General features: G+C 44.7%; 1 protein-coding gene across 1 annotated transcript in view; it reads right to left on the bottom strand.

Moving 5' to 3' along the window:
• The window catches only part of RYR2 (ryanodine receptor 2), a 3,854,281-nt gene that overhangs the window by 3,339,182 nt on the left and 491,921 nt on the right, over nucleotides 1-23,178 (bottom strand). Inside the window, exon 2 of the mRNA XM_069607971.1 lies at nucleotides 14,119-14,238. Coding sequence (XP_069464072.1) covers nucleotides 14,119-14,238 — 120 coding nt within the window. The remainder of the gene's footprint in view (nucleotides 1-14,118; nucleotides 14,239-23,178) is intronic.

Raw genomic sequence — 23,178 nt, 5'->3', positions numbered from 1 at the left:
GCAATGTAAGGAGATGAATAGAATGGGACTCAGTTCTTAGGAATGCAATCAAATAGAATTCAGTTCAATTCCCCCCCAGCAGCTTATACAACAGATAGGAGTTTTGAAACACAGACCCAAGTGCTTTGAATATGGTGACAATGCAGTGAGAAATATGCTGAAAATGCTTTTAATTCCCTTCAGGAGGTTCAGGGTGAGTGGTATCTAGTTAATATTAGTCCAGGCTCACTCTAGCAATGATTCAGGGATGGTTCTTAAGAGGCAAACGAAATTTAGTAGTTCAGGCAAAAGCAGCTATCTTTTTACAAGTAAAGAAATCGGGCCAAATCGCAAATCGCGGCAAAATTCGTGGGTGCGAGAATCGTGATTACGGAGAAAGTATAAGGAGTAGGAAGTCGGTTCTAGGCTTTGAAAGGCTGAGATTCTAAGCTTTCAGAGGAAAGTTACACCAAGTTCCTAGCACAAACGGTTACGGAGTTATGAACAATTTTGTGAAGGTTGTTTTTCGGATTTGAAATTTTAAAAGTTCAAAGCGACAGGTTACAGCTTGCAGCTAGAAAATGACAGGTGACAGCTTTGCAGCTAGAATTGACAAGTGACAGTTAGGAGGCAGTTCTACTTAGATTAAAATAGTTTGGATTAGATTATTTTAACTAAGTGATTGGTTCTGCATAGTTCTGCTAGGTACTCACAATATATTTAGAAATAGGCCTTGCCACGGATCTGGTCAGGTTTTGGACTGGACTCTGGTTCTGGTCTCGGCACTTCCCAGTGATGTGGGTCAGCTCTGCTCTGCTGGTATAGCCTCTCTGGATTCTGGATACTGCTCTGCTTTCTGGGTACTGCTACAGGTTCTGGAGATTGATGGATTTGAAGTCTGGATATCTGGATGTGAAGTCGTCGATCAGCATGCTCCGCAGCAAATGGAATTGAATGTCTCTACCTGTCCCAGCAGTCTCTTTTTATGTGTTTTAAAAGTGGGTGGAGAGGCTAGCTTTCTAGGCCAACCCCTTCAGAGTTCTGATAGGTTGGAGAATTCTTTGCGTTCTCACTGGAGAGCAGGATTGTGTGTCAGAATGATATCATTTAATGGCTTGCAGAAAGGACACTCCCCTGTCAAATTACACACAAATCTATATTTGACCTAAAGACATATTTCATAGATACACAGTTGTTTGAAATTACATGCACCCATCATGTATCACATGAGGTATACTCTGTTCAAACTCTGATGTTTCTAAGAGCTTGCATTCAGAAACAGCAACATTTTGCATTTTTTAACTGGTTTTGCAATATTGGTTTTTCATTAAAAATTATACCCATATACACGGCCTGTCCATACATACTCCAGTAAATTCCCATGTCTCTAGCTTAAACACAGAGTCTGTGGTGTCAATAAATAGCGGGGTTTTGCCCCAGAACATCACACAAATTCCCAACGCGTCTTAAAACGTGCACAGAAAAATCACAAGAATTGTGGTATCATTTAAATAATTTTGACAAGTCCGCACTGTGAGTTATACATCTTTCTTAAAATCATATTCTGGCCAACAGGGGTGTGTCTTTTTAGGTCACATGGTGTAGAAACCAGTTTATCCAGTTTCTGCCAAGCTCAGAGACCCTGCCCCTCCCAGCTTCTGCCAAGAGGAAACTATTTTACGGCCACCCTAATAAACCATCTGCCTGGGCCCAGGACAGGCCTTTGTTCAACTCCCTGTAGCTGCTCCACCCCTAATCTACTCAGAGAGGTGGCAACTCCTTTTGGCAAGGGGAAGAGTGGCTGAGCAGGTTTTAACTCCTGTGGGGGTAGATGTCAGGCAGAATTCAGTTTCATTAAGCCAGGTTTCAGATAAAATGTCACTTTTTGTTCCCCAGTTTAAGTCAAGACAATTTTTACATATGCAGCTAGAATGCTGATTCTAAGTTCAAAACTCTGACATTTCAACAGTGACAAACTATGTGACACTCAAAGTAGGTCACTCAGTTAATTTAAACATTTTCGATTTTTGGTAGTTTTAAATCCAGTTTCAGTTAGGCTGCTGCAGACCTGCAGAGCTCAGCCAGTCTTGTTATGAACATTGTTTTGGGGCTCTTCAACTTCCCAGATTTAGTATGCACACATACTTCATTCTGCCAGATGTCCGCTGGTGTTCAGTGAGATTTTTGGATGTGTTGCAATGTTTGAAAATAGGCATTTTGAGCTGGCATTCAGGGAAACAAAAGGTGATTTTAAAGTGCGGTTTTTCCTTTGGCACACATTTCACTCATGGCACCCCGGCCCATACTGCTCGCACTGGTGGGTGGCAAGTTAGGCAACCATTTTAGTGTGCACAAACTGCGTGGTTCTCCTGGATCCTGGCGCACATGTGGGCTTTTTGGCCATCTTGGATTTTCTAAGCCCACTGCACCAAATGTTGCAGCATGATAGCTCAAACGTGGGTCAGGACACCCAACAGCAGAGTGGAAGAGGTAGAAAGTAAGGAGGAACAGAAATCAGCCCATTCAGAGAGGAACAGGGAGGACAGCACCTGGAGGCCGGTAAATGGCAGCAACTGTCAGCATGGAGGAGGAAGAGATGACCAACTTGCATATCTGGCTCTAAAAGGTAGAGTAGAGCTTGATTGGTAAAATGGAGGAAGGAACCCACTCAGGGAAGATTAAGGCAACCCCCCAACCAGCACGGTGAGGTCGAGGCTTGGAAATGATCTAGAAGCAGTCTGGTAGGGGGGAGTCAAAAGCAGTGACTGAGCTGGCATTGAACCCTCTCTCGGTGATAGCGAGAATGTCGAGGTCATTGTTTTCAAGAAGTAGACAGATGTCAGCAGAGTGTTTGTTTGGCAGGCGTTAAGAGTCGCCAGGTGGAGACAGTCTCTGCTTTTGAAGGCTTTCTGAGGTGGAGTTCAGGGGTGTGGTACTCCAGTCAGAGGGGTGGGGGGCAGGGAGAGTGGTAGGTAGAGAGGAAGGAGAAGAAGAAAGTTAATGAGGGATGGCAGGATCCGGTCAAAGAGAAGGAGGTTGGCTTCAAGACCCTGAACCAGAATAGTGCCAGTGTGGTAGACAATAATGATGAAGCATGATGAGAAGAAGCCAGCCAGGAGGACTTTCCACTTGGTGCCACCATTAATGGGAGAAGATGTGAAAGGGTGGAGCATAGAGATGAGATGAGGAGTCCATAGATCTGGAGAAGGGTCAGAGAAAAAGATGTTAGTGAAGATAGCTCTGGAGGAAGCACTGACCTAGGTGTATGCGATAGGAAGGCCAGGATTTGCACCCAGAATGTCTTCTTTGTGCTTTTTCCATCCAGACGTCATGAGGGAGGGAGGATAGGTGATAGTGTAGCAGTTAGAGAAGATAGGAGAGGTGGTGAGTGCCATCTCAGTGGCAGAGGATAGGTGAGAGAAGGAAAGAAGTGGGGCTGCACTGCACAGTCCTGGGCTTTACTCCAGAGGTGGCCTGGTAGTTAAGGGAGCACAGACACAATACAGAGCAATATGTGGGGTGCAATATTCAATTATAAAAGGATCACAATGCAGTGCATAAAATGGATGCAAGATAGGAAGGGACCCAAGACTGAGCCTTGAGGCACACCATGCTGAAGAGGAAAAGTCGAAGAAGATTTCCCAGCATAGGAAACTGAGTATGTGCGATTTGAGAGCTAGGCTTGAAACCAAAGAAGAGCAGAGCCAGAAAATCCAAAGGAAGAGAGAAAAGACAAAAGCTAAGAAAGATCCACTGTGTCAAAAGTAGCAGATAGATCTAACAAAATGAATAAAGAAGAGTGCCGAGAGTAAAGAGTCGCAGACCAAGAGTAGTGCTGTCTCCGTAGAATGATAAGGATGGAAACCAGATTCAAAATAGGGGAGAATAGAATCAGACGAGATAAAAAGTGAAACTTGCGAAAACACAGAATGCTCTAAGAGCTTACAAAGATAAGGAAGTAAAGAAATGGGCTTTAAATTAGAAGGAAGAGAAGGGTCAAGTGAGGGCTTTTTCAAGATACGAAGAATAGAAGCAGGTTTGAATACTGTAGGAAAGGTAGAAGAAAGTACAGAAATCTTGAAAAGGGAAGTAAGATAAGACTTGAGAGAGGGATACACCTTAGGTAGAAGAGAAGAAGGTATGGGATCAGAAGGAGCAACCATGGGATGGGCTCTAGCCAGGAGATGTGAGGTATCAGATGCAGAAAGCAAGAGAAAAGTAGAGAGAACAAAAGATTGAGACAGAGGAGCGGGAGAAACCGAATACCGGGAGGTATAAGCAACAAGAGCCCAGCAAAGCAGAGAAACCCTCAAATAAATAAAATTAATGGGCAAAGTCTGAGGACAAAATAGAAGAGGTAAGAGAAAGATTGGAAGACGGAGGTTTGAGTATTGAGAAATTCAGAATAATAGGAACGCTTAGCAGAAAAAAGAGCTTCATCATAAAGAGAATGAAAAGAAGAAAAAGCAAGAGTGTCAAAGTCAGAATGTGACTTGCGCCAATGATGCTCCTGGTGGAGGAGAGATTGCCACATGGAGTGAAGTTGCGGTGCAAGCCACGGCTGTGATGGTTTACAAGTAGGTGAAAGGGAAGAAATGGGGTAAAGAGAATCAAGAGATGAAAGAGAAGAAGAAAATAAAGATGCAGCTTCATCCGTAGAGCGAGCCACAAACGATGAGTGAGAGGGAAGATCTCATGCTGTGAGCTGTGTTGGAGTGGATGCGGCATTAGTGTAAAAGGTAGGTTGCAATAGGAATGAACACTATAGAAGCACAATCACACTGCGTTGTGAAGCATGTATCTTGATTAGATTTTATTCTGAGAACTCAGCCATTTGTACCAGTCAGCTTAACAGAGCAATTTGTGATTATCTAAAGACAGCACTGTCGTGTGACATGTGCAGCGCATTCAGGTAGATTCTTTCCTGCCTACCCCCATTTGGGTCTATTAAAGTAGTGTTCTAGATCAGCCTAGATGAAGACCGTGAGGTGGAAACACGTGTCGACTGTGTTCTCAGAATAAAGTCCCTGTGTTCTCAGAATAAAGTCCAATCAAGATACACGCTTCACAGAGCAGTGTGATTGTGCTTCTAGAGCATTAATTGTTATTTAGGGCCCTTGGGGCATAGGGACCTTACTGTCACAATCATCTGGAGCTGGTTCATGTGCATCCTGTTTCATACCCAGTTCTTAGCATTTTCATTGACGCGCGCAGCAGGTTCAACTCGAAAAATTGCTTCAACATTGTTTATGGGCAATAGGAATAATCCTTAAACAATTAAAGCGTCATTCACTCCAGGTGAGGTTGGTGGTCAGAGTAGAACAAAAGGTGCCTTGTTGATTATAATGCAAGATGAGAGAGCACACATTAATGGGGAAAACAAACATTTAAAAAAATATGTAAACAAATTATATATAAATATATACATATATATTATTTACAAAGTACAGTATTTAAAAAAAAATAAGAAAACATAAATGTTTGCTTTTTTCAATACAAACATTGTTCATTAAATAAAATATGTCGGATTGGAGTCCAGAGGGAAGATCCTGTGCATCAAACTTCTCTTGATAGGACATTGCTTTGTTGACGGCTCTGTTGTGCTTGTGTGCAGCCGCATTTGTCACATGACCGTGGACATGAGTGCCTCTTGTGGTGTTTGGGGGGAAGATGTAGGTACCTCACTTTCTCCCACACATATATTCACCGTTTTTTTCGATTTCCGACCTCAAACACCAAATGATAGTGTGGGCAGATATTGTTAGACCTGAAATCCCATTGGCTTTTAAGTAATTTACAGCAACTGCACTGTTGGTAATGCACTGATATTGACCAGCATTGGGGATTTCACATCAGATGTCACATTCTTTGAAGGTTGTGGGATGAATCGTGAAGCTGGAAAGGTAGCTCAGCAAGTTAAGTGGCTGTTACTGGTATCTCATATTTTCAGAAATGCTTGTCAATAGTATTGCTTTTTTTGAACTTTCATCTGAAAAAAATGTACATGAAAGTGCAACGTGTTTGCCCATTATTTACAAATCCTAGACATCTTGTTGGCTCCTTCTCTTTGGTTAAACACTTGCTCATATTCAGGGTGGGAGCGAGAGGTTCATTTCTGTCCGCCCAGAGAACATCTAAAGTTGCCTAGTCAGGAGAACTGCAATTTTCCACCTGAGCGGCAGGAATCTCTCATCATGCGTGCGGGCTCCGGTGTGTTACAAGCATAAACATAACATAACATAAATCCCAATCATCAAGCTGAAACGGGCACACGCCAGCAAGCATACCTCCTTTGCTTCTTTTGGTATTGTGGGCCGAGGCCAGGCTATACCCAAGATCGAAGGGAGCTAGAGCAAAAGTACCCCATACAACCATAGTACTGTGGTACAATAATGAAATTAATCCCCAACCAGGTTTCTATATAAGTAGGAGACTTTAATGAAACTCTACATATGAACACACAAACCAAAAACCCTATACCCCAAAACTGTAAGAGACGACCTATAATATCAGTCTTATAATGAAAGTTTGCACGCTAGGTCTGATGTCGGGGGTACACAGGGAATACCTTCCGCAGCAAAGTCAAGTTGAACGAAGAAGGTCTTTAAAAGGTAAGAAGTGGGGTCTTAAAATGACACAAGAGGCCTTTAAGGCATGGTAGGGGGACACTTAGAATATCTTTAAGGCTTATTTGCAAGAGAGAGAGAGTTTGAGCCTTATTCACCTGAGCACTGGTTTACTGATTAGTTCAATATTGAGATATCGATTAAATAATTAAATAAATCTGATTTGTTAGTGCTTGATTTATTGCAAGTTGTCAGCCGACGCGTGTTTCGACCCTTCAACGATCTTTCTCAAGGCGTGTGGTGATATGATGCATTCATTGCTGGTACATGGTCAATTCACTTCCGTGGTAGAAGCTGGTGGTCTTGCCCGGGAGTGGTATGGTTGCTCAGGTATCCTAGTTGGGTTGCTGGACCAGTGTCCAAGTTGACGCCCTAGAAGACATGCTAGTATATGGTCTGCTGGTTAGCCATGCTGTGAGACTGGGCAGGATTATGTTGCTCCTGAAGTGGTCATGGCGATCTTTCGAAAGGTCGCTGTGACCGCTTCAGGAGCAACATAAGCATTATTCATCAATATCTACAAACTCTCTCTCTCTTGCGAGCATACTACATGGAGAAAGAAGGACACCTTCTCATTGGAACCCCATCACCAGCACGAGGGTAGTTTTTCCTAAACTAAAGATCAAGCACAGAGATCTTTTATTTCTAGTGCCGTCACCTACCTCACAATCTATAAGGCTTGTGTTCAGGTCTCAAAAGCATCAAGACAGACTTCTAATTGCTTTACGATGGGACGAGTCATTGTAGAGATGTTTCAAGTCAGTTGTTCCATATGTATTGTGGGTGTCGAGACAGTCAAGTCAGTGATGTAATGCATTCCTGTTGCAGTGATGGACTCGAAGTGGGTGTACAGCCGGGAGACAATGGTTAAGTCAATGGGCCTCATTATGGATCTGGCAGCAGCCGTACCGTTAAAAGCGGCACGGTTTCCGCCGGAGTCATTTATTTTTTTTTCGGCGCCCGGGAATGGGCAATTACCGGGGCATTACAGCCGCGGTGGACCCGGTAATTTAATTGCACATTCCTGGGCGACAGAAAAATATGCTCCCCATTCCGATTCGAGCCCCATAGGGCTCAATGGGAATGGGGAGGCCGGATACACCGGCACCATTCTGAATGGTGCCGGTGAATGCTAAATGGTCTGCTCGTGGGTCCCAGTCCACCCGCCAGGTCAGACCTGGTGGGCGAAAAGGCACCCGCGAGCAGGACTCATAGTTTGCCAGTCTGGTAACTACGGTACCGGCAAGCTTACCGGTACCATAGTTACTGGACCGGCAAACTTATAATGACGCCCAGTATGTTGAATTCATTGAGTCAACTAGACAAGGTCCAAAGATGCAATGGGCGTCTTCAGTGACAATCAGCTTGAAAATGGCTAGAGCAAAGTGAAAGGATGGTCGAGTCAGTGGCTTGAGAGCTCAAGATTGGGGCAAAAACTGGTTAGTGTCAAAGGTAGGTCACTTGCTTGCAGTGGCTTGAAAAGCATCTCAATGTGGTCATGTCAGCTTGAAAAGTGATTGAAGTGGGCAAACACCGTCAGAGCTGGTGACTTCTGGTTGCTGATGGAATCCATCCTCGGTCTCAAAGAGCAACGTAGATTCTTCTTCTGCACTCTGCACTTCCCTGGTAGGAGGGTTACCAGAAAGCACTTGCAGGGCTGTCGCTTCCAATGAGCAGGTCCCTCGGTTCCAGTGGTCTCAGCTTGAAGCAGGCCTTGTTCAGCCAGAAAATCACCACAATTGTTGCCCTGGAATGGTTAGGGAAAAGGGCCTGGTACATTTTTTATTGTTTGAAATCTTGACCTTAAACTCCATGGGGGTGGACTTTGGGGTTGACTTTAACCCAGGTAAAGGTTCTCAACTCAGCCCCTTAACAGGCAATCTGCTACAGTGGATTGATCCGATTCTAGCCTTCTCTAAGGAGTCCAATCCTTGCTATTCTGTTCAGAGTCCTTTGCCGTGGTGGAGCCATGGTGGGGGTAGGGGAGGTTACCACCCCACCCGAGTCACCAGCGGCACCCAGTGCACCCGCCATCCTCCTGCTGATGTACTATTATCTGGTGTTCCCCCCCCCCCCCGCACCAAAAGCTGCCTCCGCTACTGGTCCTTTGCCTGGTAATGTTAGCCCCAGTGTGCTTTGTCTGCAGAAAGTGGAGAGGGTTGCTCACAGAGCGAAGGGAGAATTATAACCTATGAAATATTAAGTATTAAGTAACCAATCAAGCATGACAATCATTAAAGGTAGCCCAGACCAGTTCCTTGTCTTCAGCAAGTTTTTTCATCTTTGGGAAATGTATTTTATTTGCTGCTAGAGTTGTTATGTCTTGGATCCAGTCTTCCACTTTCTGTTTGATGTTGCTTTTCCACGTTTAAGATTTTTTTCACCACACCCATGTCTCTACGGATCCAGATTCTGGCAAGACTTTACATATCTGAAGAGGGAATACTGAAAAAGGAACCCCAACACTACTTCCATTCTAGAGATCTAATCCTCCTAGAACAATTTTACTTTAGCTCACAGGCAAAATATGTACCCCCCTCTTCTTTACATGTCCATTATCGATGTTCTGCAAGTAGTTTTACATCGCTGCATTCTATGGGGTGACGAATATAAATGAGGTACTATTTTTTGGTGTGTGTGTATATCTCATAACTAGGACTCATTGCAGCCTATATGGAATAGAGCTAGCCCATCAACATTCCTTTACTACTGGTTCAATGATCCCATCCCTTGATTGGTTGTCATAAAAAAAGACATGGTTAAACTTAGCCCATTGACTAGTCTTCTGTCTATGGAATTCTCTCCTCCACCCCAGAGAAAGCTCCTCAGGCAATCTGGTTAACCCATAAATACTGGGAAAAGAGTAACAAAATGTTACTATCAGGTTACGTCATATCACAGGACTCTTGACATTAGAGAAACCCTGCTTTGACGATAAATAGGAAGAAACTCTGAAATTAAAAGGCGGACTGGTATTTGGTTTATTTATTTATTTATTACATTTTTGTAATGCCCAAACCCACGGGTATCACAGGTATCACAGCTTTTGTACAAGGTAGCTGGTATACGGTGGTAAGAAAATCAGAGAAAATAGAATGAGCAGCAAGTTCAAGGAATGTTAATCATGTTTGTCGAACAGCCAGGTTTTTGAAGGCTTGGTAAGAAGGCTAATTTGCAATGTGCGGCACAAGGGACTTACAGAGAGTTGGGGCAGTCATGCAGAAACTCACGCCGCCTGCCCTGGCAAGTTTGAAGCGAGGGATGGCCAGAGTTGGGTGGCTCGAGGTGGGAAGGGACTGAAACTGGTGTTTCCTTACAATGCAGTTGTTCAAGTAAAGAGGGCTTCTTTATAAATGCATCACTGTGCAATGAGAAGTTCTTGAAGTCAATCCGGCCTCTTATGGGTAGCCAGTGGGCTTCACGACGTGTCTCAGTGATGTGGTCAGAACGGCAGAGTCCCAGGGCAGCGCATAAGGCTTTGTTTTGAAGGAGCTCGAGCTTTGTGAGCTTTGATGCTGACATGCCCTTGATGAGGGCATTGCAATAGTCCAGTTTGCTCAGGATAATGGCTCTTGAGAGTGTGAGGCAGTTGCTGGGAGAGAGGAACTGTCTACTTGAGCTTGGAGGCGTGGGCTGTGGAGGAGGCAAGGGCATTGATAGTCATGGTTAACTCAGTGTCTAGGTAGACCCCCAAGGTTTTTACGTGCTTGAGCACAGGTACAGCAGTGACATTGATGAGGAAGGTGGAATAGGATGGGTCAAGGGATTCTAGGCGGTGAGGTGAACCAACAATTAGTAGCTCAGTCTTCTCTTCATTAAGACATAGGTTATGTGTGGCCTTCCAATTCTGGATGGAAATAAATAACAGAGTAATTGAAGTGGTTATTCACGCATGTACTACGCAATAACACATTAGTGGCTGGCTTTCAAGGTGCAAGGCTTGTGTGAAGAACACTACATGGTGCTTAGATGTTTAGAGCTAATTGTCATGTTAAGTCAAGTTATGCATTTGTTAATTGTATAGTGCCCACCTGCCATTGCAAGGACCTGGTAGTAATGCAGGTTTGTCTGGGAGTGTGTAACCATGTATGGTTCGGGTACACATAGGTCTAAGTGAAAATGTGACGTGCGATCTATTTCAGGAAGATATAACTGATTGTTATGAGCGATGGGCCTCGGCGTGTCATGGACCAAGGCACTGCGATGGTGCACCCAGTTTGTGTGTATCTGAAGTATGAGCAGCATGTGCTTGCAATGTGTTACTGCACAGCCCTGGGTTCAGAATGCTTGGTCAGGGTGAGGGTTGAGGTGCACGTTATATCAACCATGGCTGATGGCACAGCGGCACGTGGTGATGCATTAAAAGGCATGCGCGTGTGTCGACGTAGATGAGATTTGCTACTGGAGCAGATTATAGTATTGATCCGGCTTAATCCTATTGTCCTTCGTGAGATGTCTACCTTGACTGCGAAAGATGGGTGTCAGGTGAGCCTCGGTGCTCAGGTTCCCAAACCGTAAAACATAAAAACACAAAAAACACTAGCAAGGGTCAAGATGATGCGTATGAACCTACCCAATAGACTCGTTTATCAAACAACCAAATCCCTCTTAACAATCTGCGTAATTGTTATAAGTGTAGACATTGAGATAGACAAGGCTGCAAGACCGTACATATGTTGTATGAGCTTCATTCAAGGAGAGGCAAATGAAGGGTTAAATTAAACGAAATGGTCAGCTCTGAAACCGCTGAAAGCCCCTATGTAGTCCGTCAGGCGGATAGGTGGACTCACATCACACATTTCCCATGTGTGTCTGCGTGTGTGTGCGCTCATCACACATACGCCAAAGCGAGTGATTGGTTGTACTTGTATTAAGTATTCTGCTATTGCGAGTATGTGTGCAACACGGGTGCATTTTCCCTGTTTATCACTGTGATGTTTGCGTAAAGGCCTATTGCAAAAGCATTACATAACATACAATCAATTCAAATCATCATGCACACGATAAAATATTCAACAAAGTTGCTCGTGAGTTATGTACTTTTCTTTGCGATGATTGTTACCTCAAAATATTAGAACAATGAGGAACAGATAATGGCTTCTGAGAGTGGTAAATATGTTCATATGAGTAGAAACACAATGCAACATTGCCTCGCCCGAAAAATGAAACCTCTCCACCCAAACTGGCCAATCTTGTCTAGGGTTGTCTGTACTTCGGTGCATGGATAATGTGACCTAACCATTTGGCCTAGACATCCGGGTTGTCCACCTCCAAGCCTTGAGGGCCGGATCCATGCTGGGTTTTCAGGATACCCCTCATTAATATTCATGAGATACATTTGCATACAATGATTCTAAATGTATGTACATGTTCCCTCATAAATATTAATGAGGGATATCCTGAAAAAACATCAGGATTTCAGGCCTGGAGGCCTGGATTTGGACAACCCTGATTGACCCCTGTTGTCATGACCAGGGCTATAGTGTGGCAGAAAACAATGTAATTAAATTATGCCAAGAAGCATTCAAAGCAGTCATGACTTCTTCAAAGATTTTCATACGTCCCATTTAGATGTGGCAGGGGTAGGCACAGACGTGGCTATCGCAGGCCTTCTGCCACTAGTGACAAACTGCTCTCAGTGATGATGCCCAGCAAGGCCGAACCATGTCGCGTGATGCATATGGCCCCGTGCCAATGGTGTGTTTCAAAGCAGTTATGACTTCTTCAAAGATTTTCATATGTCCCATGTGACCTGGGGTATGCACAGACGTGGCTGTGGTGCACTGTATGCCTCTAGTGTCAAATTACCCTCAGTGATGATGCCCAGCAAGGCCGAACCATGTCTCTTGTTGCATATGGTCCCACGCCAAGCAGTTAGGATTTCTTCAAATATTTTCATACGTCCCATTTAGATTGTGCCTGGGGTAGGCACAGACGTGGGAGCGGTGGACCGTATGCCATCTAGTGCCAAACTACCCTCGATGATGATGCCCAGCAAGGCCAACCCGTGTCTCATGTTGGATATAGTTCCATGCCATCCAGGTGTTTCCAAGCAGTTGGATCTGAACTATCCCTTTTTGGACTGGTACCAAGAGTGATATGCATTTGTTCCCTCCCCCCCCATAAAATGTGACATGGAGGAGTTTAAAACAGTGGGATGTAAAGAAAGACGCCCAGAAGAAAGTGGTCATGACTGATTGTAATCTTTCCATCTATCAATGATTGGTTATTTCAGTGAGTCACCGACTCCAGACATGGACTTCAATGTTGCTGTGGTAAGGGCCCAGAGCTGCACCTCACAGATGACAACAAAAGAGGCCGCCCATGGCTACAGTTGGGTGTGGTCCCTTTAAGAAGGCATGTGTCCTAGCTGTTCATCTAGGCGAAGATAGTAGGAGGTCATTGGACCCCACAAGAGTGCATTGGGGTTACCTGTTGGAGACAACAGGGTAGACAGGGATATGTTGACATTGGTCTCCTTGGGCCAGGAGATGATACCCCATTGCACCAGAAGTGGCAGTAATTGAACTTAAGTTAATGAACAATAGGAAATTGTAAGATTAACATATCACTAATTACGTCTCTTTCTTTCCAGTCCATCTAGACTGCCCATTTTGTGGTGGGACGGAGATTGATTTGCATACAGATTGGGTTGTTAGGAAACCTGGCTAGAACCTTTGAAGATGCTGTCAGATGCAATTATCTTACACCAAGAAAAACTATTTCAGTGTTCCACGTTATTTTAATTTAATAGGTGCGGCTTAAGAGCGAATTTTGTAGTGGTTGGAGTGATAGGGGATGTTAAACATGGGCGGAAGGCCTGCGTTCTCGCTCTTGCGGTCACGAAATGGCTTCCAGGGATGTTTCAATGGTCGCAAGCTGTTAACGCCGCTCCCGTCATTCTTTGATGCCAGAGTTAAGTAAGAACCTTTCTGTTACTGCCACAGAGGGAACAGCTGAGCATGAAACCTCTGCTCTTTCTAGAAATCTGATTAGCGTTGGACCGGGACAAACAGCCCCGCCTTATTCATAAAGAAAAGTAGCCCACGTTCGCAAAACGCAGTTTTGGACGTTTTGTGACCTACTATTGAAATGGGACATTTTGGCTTATTTTTGATAACAGTTGTGACAAATAATAAATTTTAAAGCTACACATTGATCAAAACTACTAGCGGCAATATACGGTTCCGTGTGATAATGTCGCCTGGAAAAAGTCCCCAGATAGGTGACTTTTTTCCTGCACACCTAAAAGCCTTCCCCCACATATTCTAGAACGGGTATAATGTTCTATTATATACTCGAGTCGTCGAATATTTGAGGGAAGTGCTTGATTTTCCTTGGGGTGCATAATTGGGGAAATGTCTGCGACTTTATGACTGGATACCCAATATACCAGGTCATGAAACCGGCCTGGATTGGCTCCCAATCCCGGCCCGCACTGGCATGATGGACCAACCTGTCCTGCCTTGCCCTATAGTCCAGTGCGCAGTACACCAAGTAGCAATCTTCCTACCTTGGAGTTGGAAGTGGATTCCAGAAAGCAGAGCCGGTTCCCGAATCCTTCCGCGGCGAGGCACAGCTTCTGTTGCTCTTTGTGAATTGTGGCCGTGCACTGTAGGACCACCTCGTCATCCTGCAGAAGAGGGAAACCAGGAAAAAGGGATGTTAGCTTCGTGGAATTAAACGCTGTGATTGTATATTAGCAAGCTGTTTTCCCTCACATGCGTACAAAACCTCGGCATACACAAAGACACATTTGCATGCAGGCAATTTACAAACAATTGCAAACATCTTTGATGGTGTTGTCGATGGAACACTGGGTTTCGGGCAAGGCTAATTCTACACTGAGGCACCTCTAGGTAGCATGGACAAAGGGACAGCAGGGGGCACCATGTTGGCCCTAACGTCATATCTAAACCCACTGCAAGGTATTGTGTGCCAAAAACATCCTTCGCCTGGTGTGGCATGCATCCTTGAAAGAGTCTTGGTTTCAAGGCAATTTTGAGTAAAAGTGCTGGCTTTCCGCTAGTCGCTCTCAGCCATCTTGAGAAAAGCAATTTTGTTGCCTGGTTCTTATATACCTAAGTGTTCTGGGGTCGCTTACAGGGCAGGCTCACCAAATCCCCAAATGTAGGTTGTCGACACACTTCAAAGTATTTGTCTACAATTGCAAAGGTGTTTTCCAAAATAGCTCGGTAATTCGTCTAGCAGAGAGCAAGCCCCCTGTTGAGCAACGCAAACACTGGTATCGGCTGGAAAAAAAGAAAAGAAAAGGCAGGATGCACCTTTACTGCACATTCGGTAGTAAAGAAAATCCTGAATCCGATAATGCCGAACAATGGGAGCAAGGGTTCCAGAGGTGTACCCCGCTCCCCTTGAATGGTATAATGCGTTTGGGGGTTGCAGAGGTGTACCCCTCTTCCATTACATGGACGTGGTGGAAAATAAAGATTTAATGTTAATGTTAAAGGTATTTGTACCGTGCAGCGTCACCTACAGAATCGGTCCCCAGGCACTCAGGCGGATCTGCAAACAAGAAGGTGTAGTGGGGGGTGGTCAGTCGGGTGGAGATGGAGTAGGAAAGTGAGAGAGGGTGTCCTGTTGGCAGCTTCAGGTCGGTTTTCACTGTGCACCGAGGTTGGGTGCAAATATCGGATCGATGTGAGACCTTGTGTGCTGTTGGTGTGATTTATGTGTTGATTGTTGTTGCAATGTGGTGAAGTGCATGCGTTTTGCTGTGCGAGAGGGTGGTTGTCTGGATATTTGGGTGAGATAAGTATGCAGAGGTTTGAGCAATTGGGTTAGTGGGTTATTTACAATCTTTGGTTCCCTTCCTGTCTATTCCCTGTCAGTGAGCCATTACTGCCTGTGTTTACTTTGTAGGCCGAGATATTGTTGACATATCCTCCTTCCCCTTCCATCCTTATCACTTCTTGTTCGTTCTGTGGTATGATTCTATCTTTCAAGTGCCCGTGTTTACTTTACAGGCCACATATTATTGGTTTTTGGGTCAGATAATTATGCGGAAGATTGAGCTATTGGTTTAGTGGGTTATTTACCATGCCCGGTTCCCTTCCTGTCTATTCCTTGTCAGCGATCCATTGCTGCCTGTGTTTACTTTGCAGGCCACCATATTGTTCGACATATCATTTTTTTTAGAAAAAAAGGACACTGCGGCAGTAGTTCCAACCTACGTTAGGGATAGGGAATTGACGTCGCATGGAGACGGGAAAGGTGAGGCACAGGAATGAAGGTAAGTGAGCCGCAAAGAGGTAGGTATGGGTACACGGGTTGTGAGAGAGGGAAATGTGGTAGAGTGTGATATGTGATCACTGCATGTGTCCATTTTCGTATTCAACATTTTTCGTATGCAACGATATTGTTCGCGGAATATCGGGACGCGCAGCAATCACATATATCCCAAGCGCAATATGCACAATCATAGGAAGAAACCTAGCTTGCTAGTGAGAACTGTTCCTCTAACAAGCTACTGATCTGCAAAGAAGTGCCCCCGATCTTGTTAGCAAATGCCTTGTAAAATCCCACCGCGGATAACAACAAGAGAATTAAGTGAGATCCCCAGCACTCATTCCAGAATACAGGTCAGGAGAATGCACACAGCAGACATAATGTCATGCTCGAGGCAATGCCGCGCTCAAAGCTCGAGCCTCCAAATTAAACAGCAGCAGTTCAGCAGTTGGGTCATTCGCGATGGCAGGTGCGGCAGGACTGTTGGCAAAATGAAGTCTTAAACAAGCACTGCACTTGCAAAAATGAAGTGGATCAAGCAACATCTTGAATAATCGATCGGCCCATGTTCGTGATGCAACGATATAAATATGGAAAGCGATGGATCCACTACTAGCGGACCTGCTGGGGCCCAGACCCGCAGGTGAAGGATTCTATGAATGTTTGCCACATCTATTTTGACAAATGCATTTTCGCCAAATTGTCCACATTTTTGTTACCACAAACAGAGGGGGACTACCTCACCTTTATTTATTTATTTTTTGGATATATGTCAGGCGCCTATACAACAAATGGTGTCTCAGTCCACCCCTCACTTCCCTCCTTACTATATCCCTTACCCATACTTACCATCGGCTAGTTTGTGGTAAAAAAAGTGGAAAAGAATTTGCCAAAAATATCATTCTGCAAAAGTGGTGAATAGCCCTGATGTGGTACACCAAGCAATAATGGAACTGATTTCAATTATGGCACATTGGCTTACAAAAATCGAATTGATTACATAGTCTGGGTCTCATACATCTTTCGAGTCCTCTGAGGTGGTTCCCACCCTCACCCTTTCCAGTGGTAATTATTGATGCTCATCGGGAGGCAAGAGAATTCTGTGTCATTTAGACACCTTCGGTCAGGGGCATTCCTTTAAGAAATGGTTAGTTGGACCAATTGGTTCACGTTAATTTTATCATAATTCGAAATGCTCTAGTTTGTTAAATCAAACCTAGGGCTGGAAAAGTGGTGTCCAGGCAACATGGGGTCATCTGAGCTCCCTTGATCTGTACATTAAGGTGCAAGCTAAACCACTTGAATGTAGCGCACGGCAGGCCAAGGCGTCTCTTGAAGAATCTGCTGTAGAATCTTGGAGATAAAACGTCATGGTGGCCGGTGGATCCAGAGTTAGAAATGGTAGATGGATCCTGGATGCAATCTTTTCATTCAAAAAGGAAAACAGTGAGTTGATTTCTGAGATCCATTTTCCAGAGAGGGAAAGGTCTGCCTCCTCTGGTGGCACTGTGTAAAAGACAGGTGACTAAGAAGTGTCTTGAGAAAGTGGATATTTCATTATGGAAGGAAGGATTGGATTCCTTCAGGGTTGTACAACTCCAGGACTCGAGGGCCGGATCCATTTTGGGTTTTCAGGGTACCCACATATTAATATTCAGGAGATAAATTTGCATAGATATTAATAACGGATATCCTGAAAACACGTCTGGCTCCTGGCCCTTGAGGCCTGGAGTTGGACAACCATGCTTGGATGTACCTTGTTTACTTACGCATACATTTGTAGATCATACATAAGCGTAAAGGTAATGGGTGCCTTGGCAGGGAGCCAACATAGAGACATCAAGGCACTCAAGACTGGGTCGCGCCTCTTGCGGACCAGGATTTACCTGTCTGGCCAATGCGTAGCTCCTCTTAAAATTGGAGATGATTGTGTCTTGGAAAACCAGAAGGATTCAAGTTATCACCATTTCAGTGGGAGTTCATGGGGGCCACCACCTCCCTGTTGCTCAGTGGGATGGAAGGCACAATGTCACTTCAAATGTGCATTTGGTATCACCCCCTCTTGGAAACATCATTCCACTTAGTATTGCAAAGGGATGATAGCAAGGAAATATGTATTGAGGCCCCGATTCGTGGAGTTTTTTGCACGTTGCAAAGTGACTTTGCACTGCCGATACAAACCCTTAAAGTCATTTTGGAGTGTAAAAAGGACTATGCACGGACTTTGCACTGCAAAAAGACACTTTTCACAGTTCCTTGAATTAGGGTTTCTGTCGGCAGTGCAAAGTCACTTTTAAGCAGTGCAAAGTTACTTTGAACTGTGGAAAAAATTCCATGAATCGGAACTAAGTGTTTTTTCTGCCAGCTGACGAACAGCTGTTTTGAACCGAGTTTACTGTAGTCAGCTGGTAGTTTATGACATCATCATACACATCACTGTAAATTGGAGCATACTGATGACATCATTTTTCGCACCATCAATGGCATCACTAGACAATATAGCACACTGGTAACTTTCATGTTTTGATCATGGTTATTAAGGAGAGCTAGAACAACATTCATGCATATTTTGTATGTGCTTTGTCTTATAAAAAGCATACATTTTCAATACCTTGTGTTCAAAATGCATCTTTTTTGCACAAGGGCAAAGTCTTCACTTTCGAAAGGTTTTCTAATATGTCCCATTGTTTTTAAAAATAGGGCAAACTTTTCCCTAGTGAAAACCTTCTGTTATCTGGCCCCTGGTGATCACGATCCCTACTCACAAGAGCAGGCAGAGTCATTCTTCATGATGCTTTAACATTCAAGCCAGTGATTCGACAATCAGGGCACTGTACAGTGGTTTCGAACGGGGTTTCGCAAGCAGAATGGCATGTAAATCCCTGATTTTCCACACAAATCATTACATGAATCGGCAATCATTCGTGTGGAAAATCAGGGATTTGTGCTCCACTTTGTGTTGAAAACCCATTTGTCAATTCATGGAATCGACTGTGCAGCACTTTTTCATAACTTGCTGGTACTTCGCGCAGAGGGTGGAGTAGGGGGTGGAACTCAGAAAAAAAGGAAGAACAAAGGAAAAAGTTTCCATTACGAGGGATGGGCCGCAGGCAGTCCATAGCACACCCACAAATGCGCACAACAAAGCGTATGAATGGATGTGACCACGCAACCTCTCACCTGTGAAAATGCCCATCCAAATCCCTACAACTCTACGCCATCCGAAAGCCGAAGTAAGTACGCTTGCGCATAGTAATTGCAGCGCGGTGGTGGGTTTGCATGTCAGATTTACGGGTGCGTGTACACAGTCAGTGATTCGATCGGACTTAGGGGTGCGTGTAGTGTGGAGCAGGAACAGTTTACAGGGTTCGCACGCAGATGTTCTGAGTTTTACCCGAGTTACGATACATTGCATGCACATTGTCGGGTGCCGGTAACAGTTACGAGGGACCCCGCGCACGGTCATCGAGATGCAAGTCTGCTTGCGGGGTACCTCATGGACTGTTTGAAGGTTGCATGTATTTGCACCTGGGGCAGCACGTAAAGGTAGCTGTTCTGGCTGTTTTTGCTTTGCGTGGGTATGTGTCGGGGGCGTTTCTGCCGCGACTTGTGTACATGGTTACTTTGCCATGAAAATTCCATGAGTAGGCAGGGTGCACATTTTTATTCTGCGCGCAGGCATGCGCAGTGTAATTTTCGGCGAGCTGCCCTTGCAGGATTAATGCGCTCTTTTCCATGAATCGGACCCTAAATGCTTTCTCAGTACATAAAATCAAAGACAGAATGTTACTTATAGAAGAATCTGCTAAAATTCCTTCCTATAGCCACTGGACTTTCCTGGGCGATGGGCAGTGTCAGATATGAGGGACCCTATAGGTTTACTGAATGGACTATACATGCAGTTAGTTAGATTCCCATTCCTACTTCAACCCACATGAATGACTAGGCTGGACAATATTATAATCATACCAACCACCTAGATGAATGACCTTCTACCATTCGCCCTATACTCGTCGACATTAAATACATGATAAATAGGAACACCTACCTCATCCCTTAGCACAATAAACAAGAGGGACATTTAAATGGCCCAGTAGTGTATTCTGTTTTCGCCTTTAATTAATCTGCTGATGCCGAATATGCCTTCTTTTGGCACCAATGTAGTAATGCATGATCTCGCCATTGGGCCTAGATTGTTTATCCGCAATGATGCATGCGCCAATGATTACGCTATATACCATTTAATCACCTCGACACAGACTTTATTTTACCACAGGATGCTTATCTCCTAATGTCTGTGATGGTCCATGTATGGTTATACTAATCATAACATTCAGGCTCAAACTAGGGCAATAGGACAGTGGCCAAAAGGCCATCCCACAAGGCTAGTAGGGGCCATTTTTCTTTGGGGTCAATGTGATTTTTGTGCACCGTGTGACCAGTGCAACAGGTCCAACGTATTTTAATTTATTTATTTTCTTTTTCATTGTAAACTATAGTTTATTACAAACTTTATGTTACATTCATTTCTATTCACAACTTTCCACACATCACCGATTTATTTATCTGATGGAAGGCATTAATTAGAGCTGGAGGAAATGTCAGTCTCTCCTCACAGCTCTATCCATAACTTATCAAGAGCATCAATCACTGCGCAAGTTAGTCTAAGTCCTTGCCCGCAAGCAAAGCATACCACCATTCTTCCATATCTCCATTTAAGGGCCCAACCTACTTTAATATGCAGCATTTAGCAGATATTTTGCGAAAAAATCCTGCCCCCCTCAACCCCACGAGAGACTAAATCCCGACTATGAGAGAATGTTGTGTCATTCTGCAGCTTGGCACCAAATCCTAAATTATCAATGACAACATGGATAATATGGTGCAAGGGCGGTCACGCAGAGAGGAGAAAGGGATCCGCTCTAGTTTCTTTTCACCTGGAAGGACTGCAGACATATTAGGCACATTCCTTTCTGTGCTTAAGACCAGTGCAGCCATTTGGAAGGATTGTATTGCAACAGAGTATATTGGTAGAGCCGGGTTTTCCTCAAGCACAAAACTGCATGTGTTCGTACTAATACAAACACACACAATGAATGCCTGTGTTGATATTCAGGCTCATTCTAATATTAAGGGCAGTACTGCATGTTCAGGGCCACACGTCAATGCCCCTGAGATCTCCATGTAATACAGGTGATAACCATGTTCATTTATACAGTGTTATTTGGCAAGTTTTGGTCCATTTTCATGGCGCCTGTTGTGTAGTAAAGTTCAAAGTGTCAATATTTCGAACAAACAAATTTACAAAAGGGAAGGCGATGGAAATATCAGAAAAAGACAAGGGCCCTCATTACGACGCAGGCGGTAATGGTTTAACGGCGCCGTAAAAGGCGGCGGTGCCGTTAAACCATTACCGCCTGATTACAAGGTCCCTTTGCGGGACCCGTACTTAACGGCTGGTGTAGACCAGCCGTTAAAGTGGGTGCCGCAAAGGGACCTTGGCGATAATTACGGCAACCGCTATTAGCGGTGCCGTAATTATCGCCTTCCCCATTCCCATTATGCCCTATGGGGGCAAATGGTGAATGGGGAATTACCGCCCCCGCCAACCTTGTGATGGGGGCGGTAATTCCGCCATCCACCATGGCGGAGACCGGCATGGACCATGGTGCTAATAGCACGATGGTCCAACGCCAGGGTCGTAATGAGGGCCAAGGTGGCAAGGATACCAAACTAGCCATACCACGATCCTCTGAGGAAGATCACACCCTTCCTTTGTTACTCACTCGCTGTCACCTAAAGAGTGATCCACACCGGCGGTGGGTCTGCAGGGTGGGAGCAGCCTCCCAGATGCACCCCTTAAACTGTAGCAATGCATTCAGAGGTCAACGTCATGCTTTCACCCGGGCCTGCTGAGGGCCCCGGCCTGCAGCCTGCCAGAAAGGGAACATCTTCCTTTTCAATAGCATGTGCACACTTGCAAAGCATCCTCCTTGCTTCTGAGGGCGCCCAGGCCATCCTTTCTTCAACACCTTCCCTCTCCCAGCTCCTCTGTCCTTCCACCCCATTGCTCCCTATCCTGCAGTCCCATGGGGCCGCCTTCGTCCCATCCCTGCGTGCTCTTCCTTCAGGTAATGCTTGACTTGATCTCTTCGTGGTGAGAAAGGGATGCCATTGGTTGCGAGCTGAACAAGAAACAGCGAATAGTTCTTGGGCATCATTTGAATGTCCAATGGTGAAGGAATTATTTCCGAAAGGAGTGATGAATGTTTAAAAAAAAAGTGTCAAACTAAAAACAAAAATATAAAGAAGTATGGAAATGTGGCTTTTTGTAAGTTGAAAGTCCCAGAGGGTATTCCCCATGAATTCTCGGATTCCTAGTTTGCTTTCTACAAGCAGCGACAATGGCACAGAGGGCAACTCCATGCCTTTCATTTTATTTTATTTAATTTACATTTTTAAAGTGCACACAAAGCCCACGGGCATCAAGGCGCTGTTACAGGAATTGTTTTGTTTTTTAGTTGCGTAATTGTTTTTTGCTTTTTTTGTCTTAGTTGCATATTTATAACGCGCTTAAAGACCCAGAGGTTTCTAAGCGCGGATCCGGGGATCGAACCTGTGTTGTGTCATCTTGCTTACAAGGGGCGCACATTGCCGCTGAACTATCCTCCCGTGAACTCCATGTCCAACTGGCCAAGAAGCTAATGATCTCCATAGGTCAGTGCAACTCCAGAAGCCTGGCCCTTGCCAGACTGGAAACAAGGAATTGCAAATAAAGAGAAAAACAGGCAATATGTACCCTCCTACAATACTCCCTGACAGTGGAACAGTATCCAAACTCTAATTAGGTAACCCTTCAGACAGCAGCAAACCATCCAGACCCCTATGCTGCAACCTTTCTCCATCCATTATTATTATTATTACTATGATGTTATTTATTGAGCGCAGACCTAGCTTTGAGAAGCAACGGAATGCTTCACAATCATAGGGGGAAGGGCGCAGAGAAAAAAGGAGCAGGACGCTCACAACAGGGGAGGGTGAGTAAATGGCAGCAAGGCTTCTACAAGCAACCCGGGGAGGAAACAATGAGGAGCAGATCACTGTGTCTCAAACAGGGTGGGGAGTGCAGGGTGTGTGGACCTAGGTATTGGGGAGGAGCCATCTATTGAAGAGGAAGATTGTGAGCTCTTTCCTGAACTGTAGAAGCGATGGGGCAACTCTGATGTTCACAAGGAGGAGGTTCCAGAGTCTTGGGCCATAGACAGAGAAGGCCTGTCTTCTGGTTCTTTTTTTCCTGCACCAGCGGTGCCTGAGGCATGACCAG

The sequence above is a fragment of the Ambystoma mexicanum genome, chromosome 4q (genome assembly GCF_040938575.1).
Source record: "Ambystoma mexicanum isolate Mex_15411 chromosome 4q, UKY_AmexF1_1, whole genome shotgun sequence".
NCBI lineage: Eukaryota > Metazoa > Chordata > Amphibia > Caudata > Ambystomatidae > Ambystoma > Ambystoma mexicanum.
Note: the sequence above shows the minus strand (reverse complement) of the source record. Positions and strands in the feature narration are given on the sequence as shown.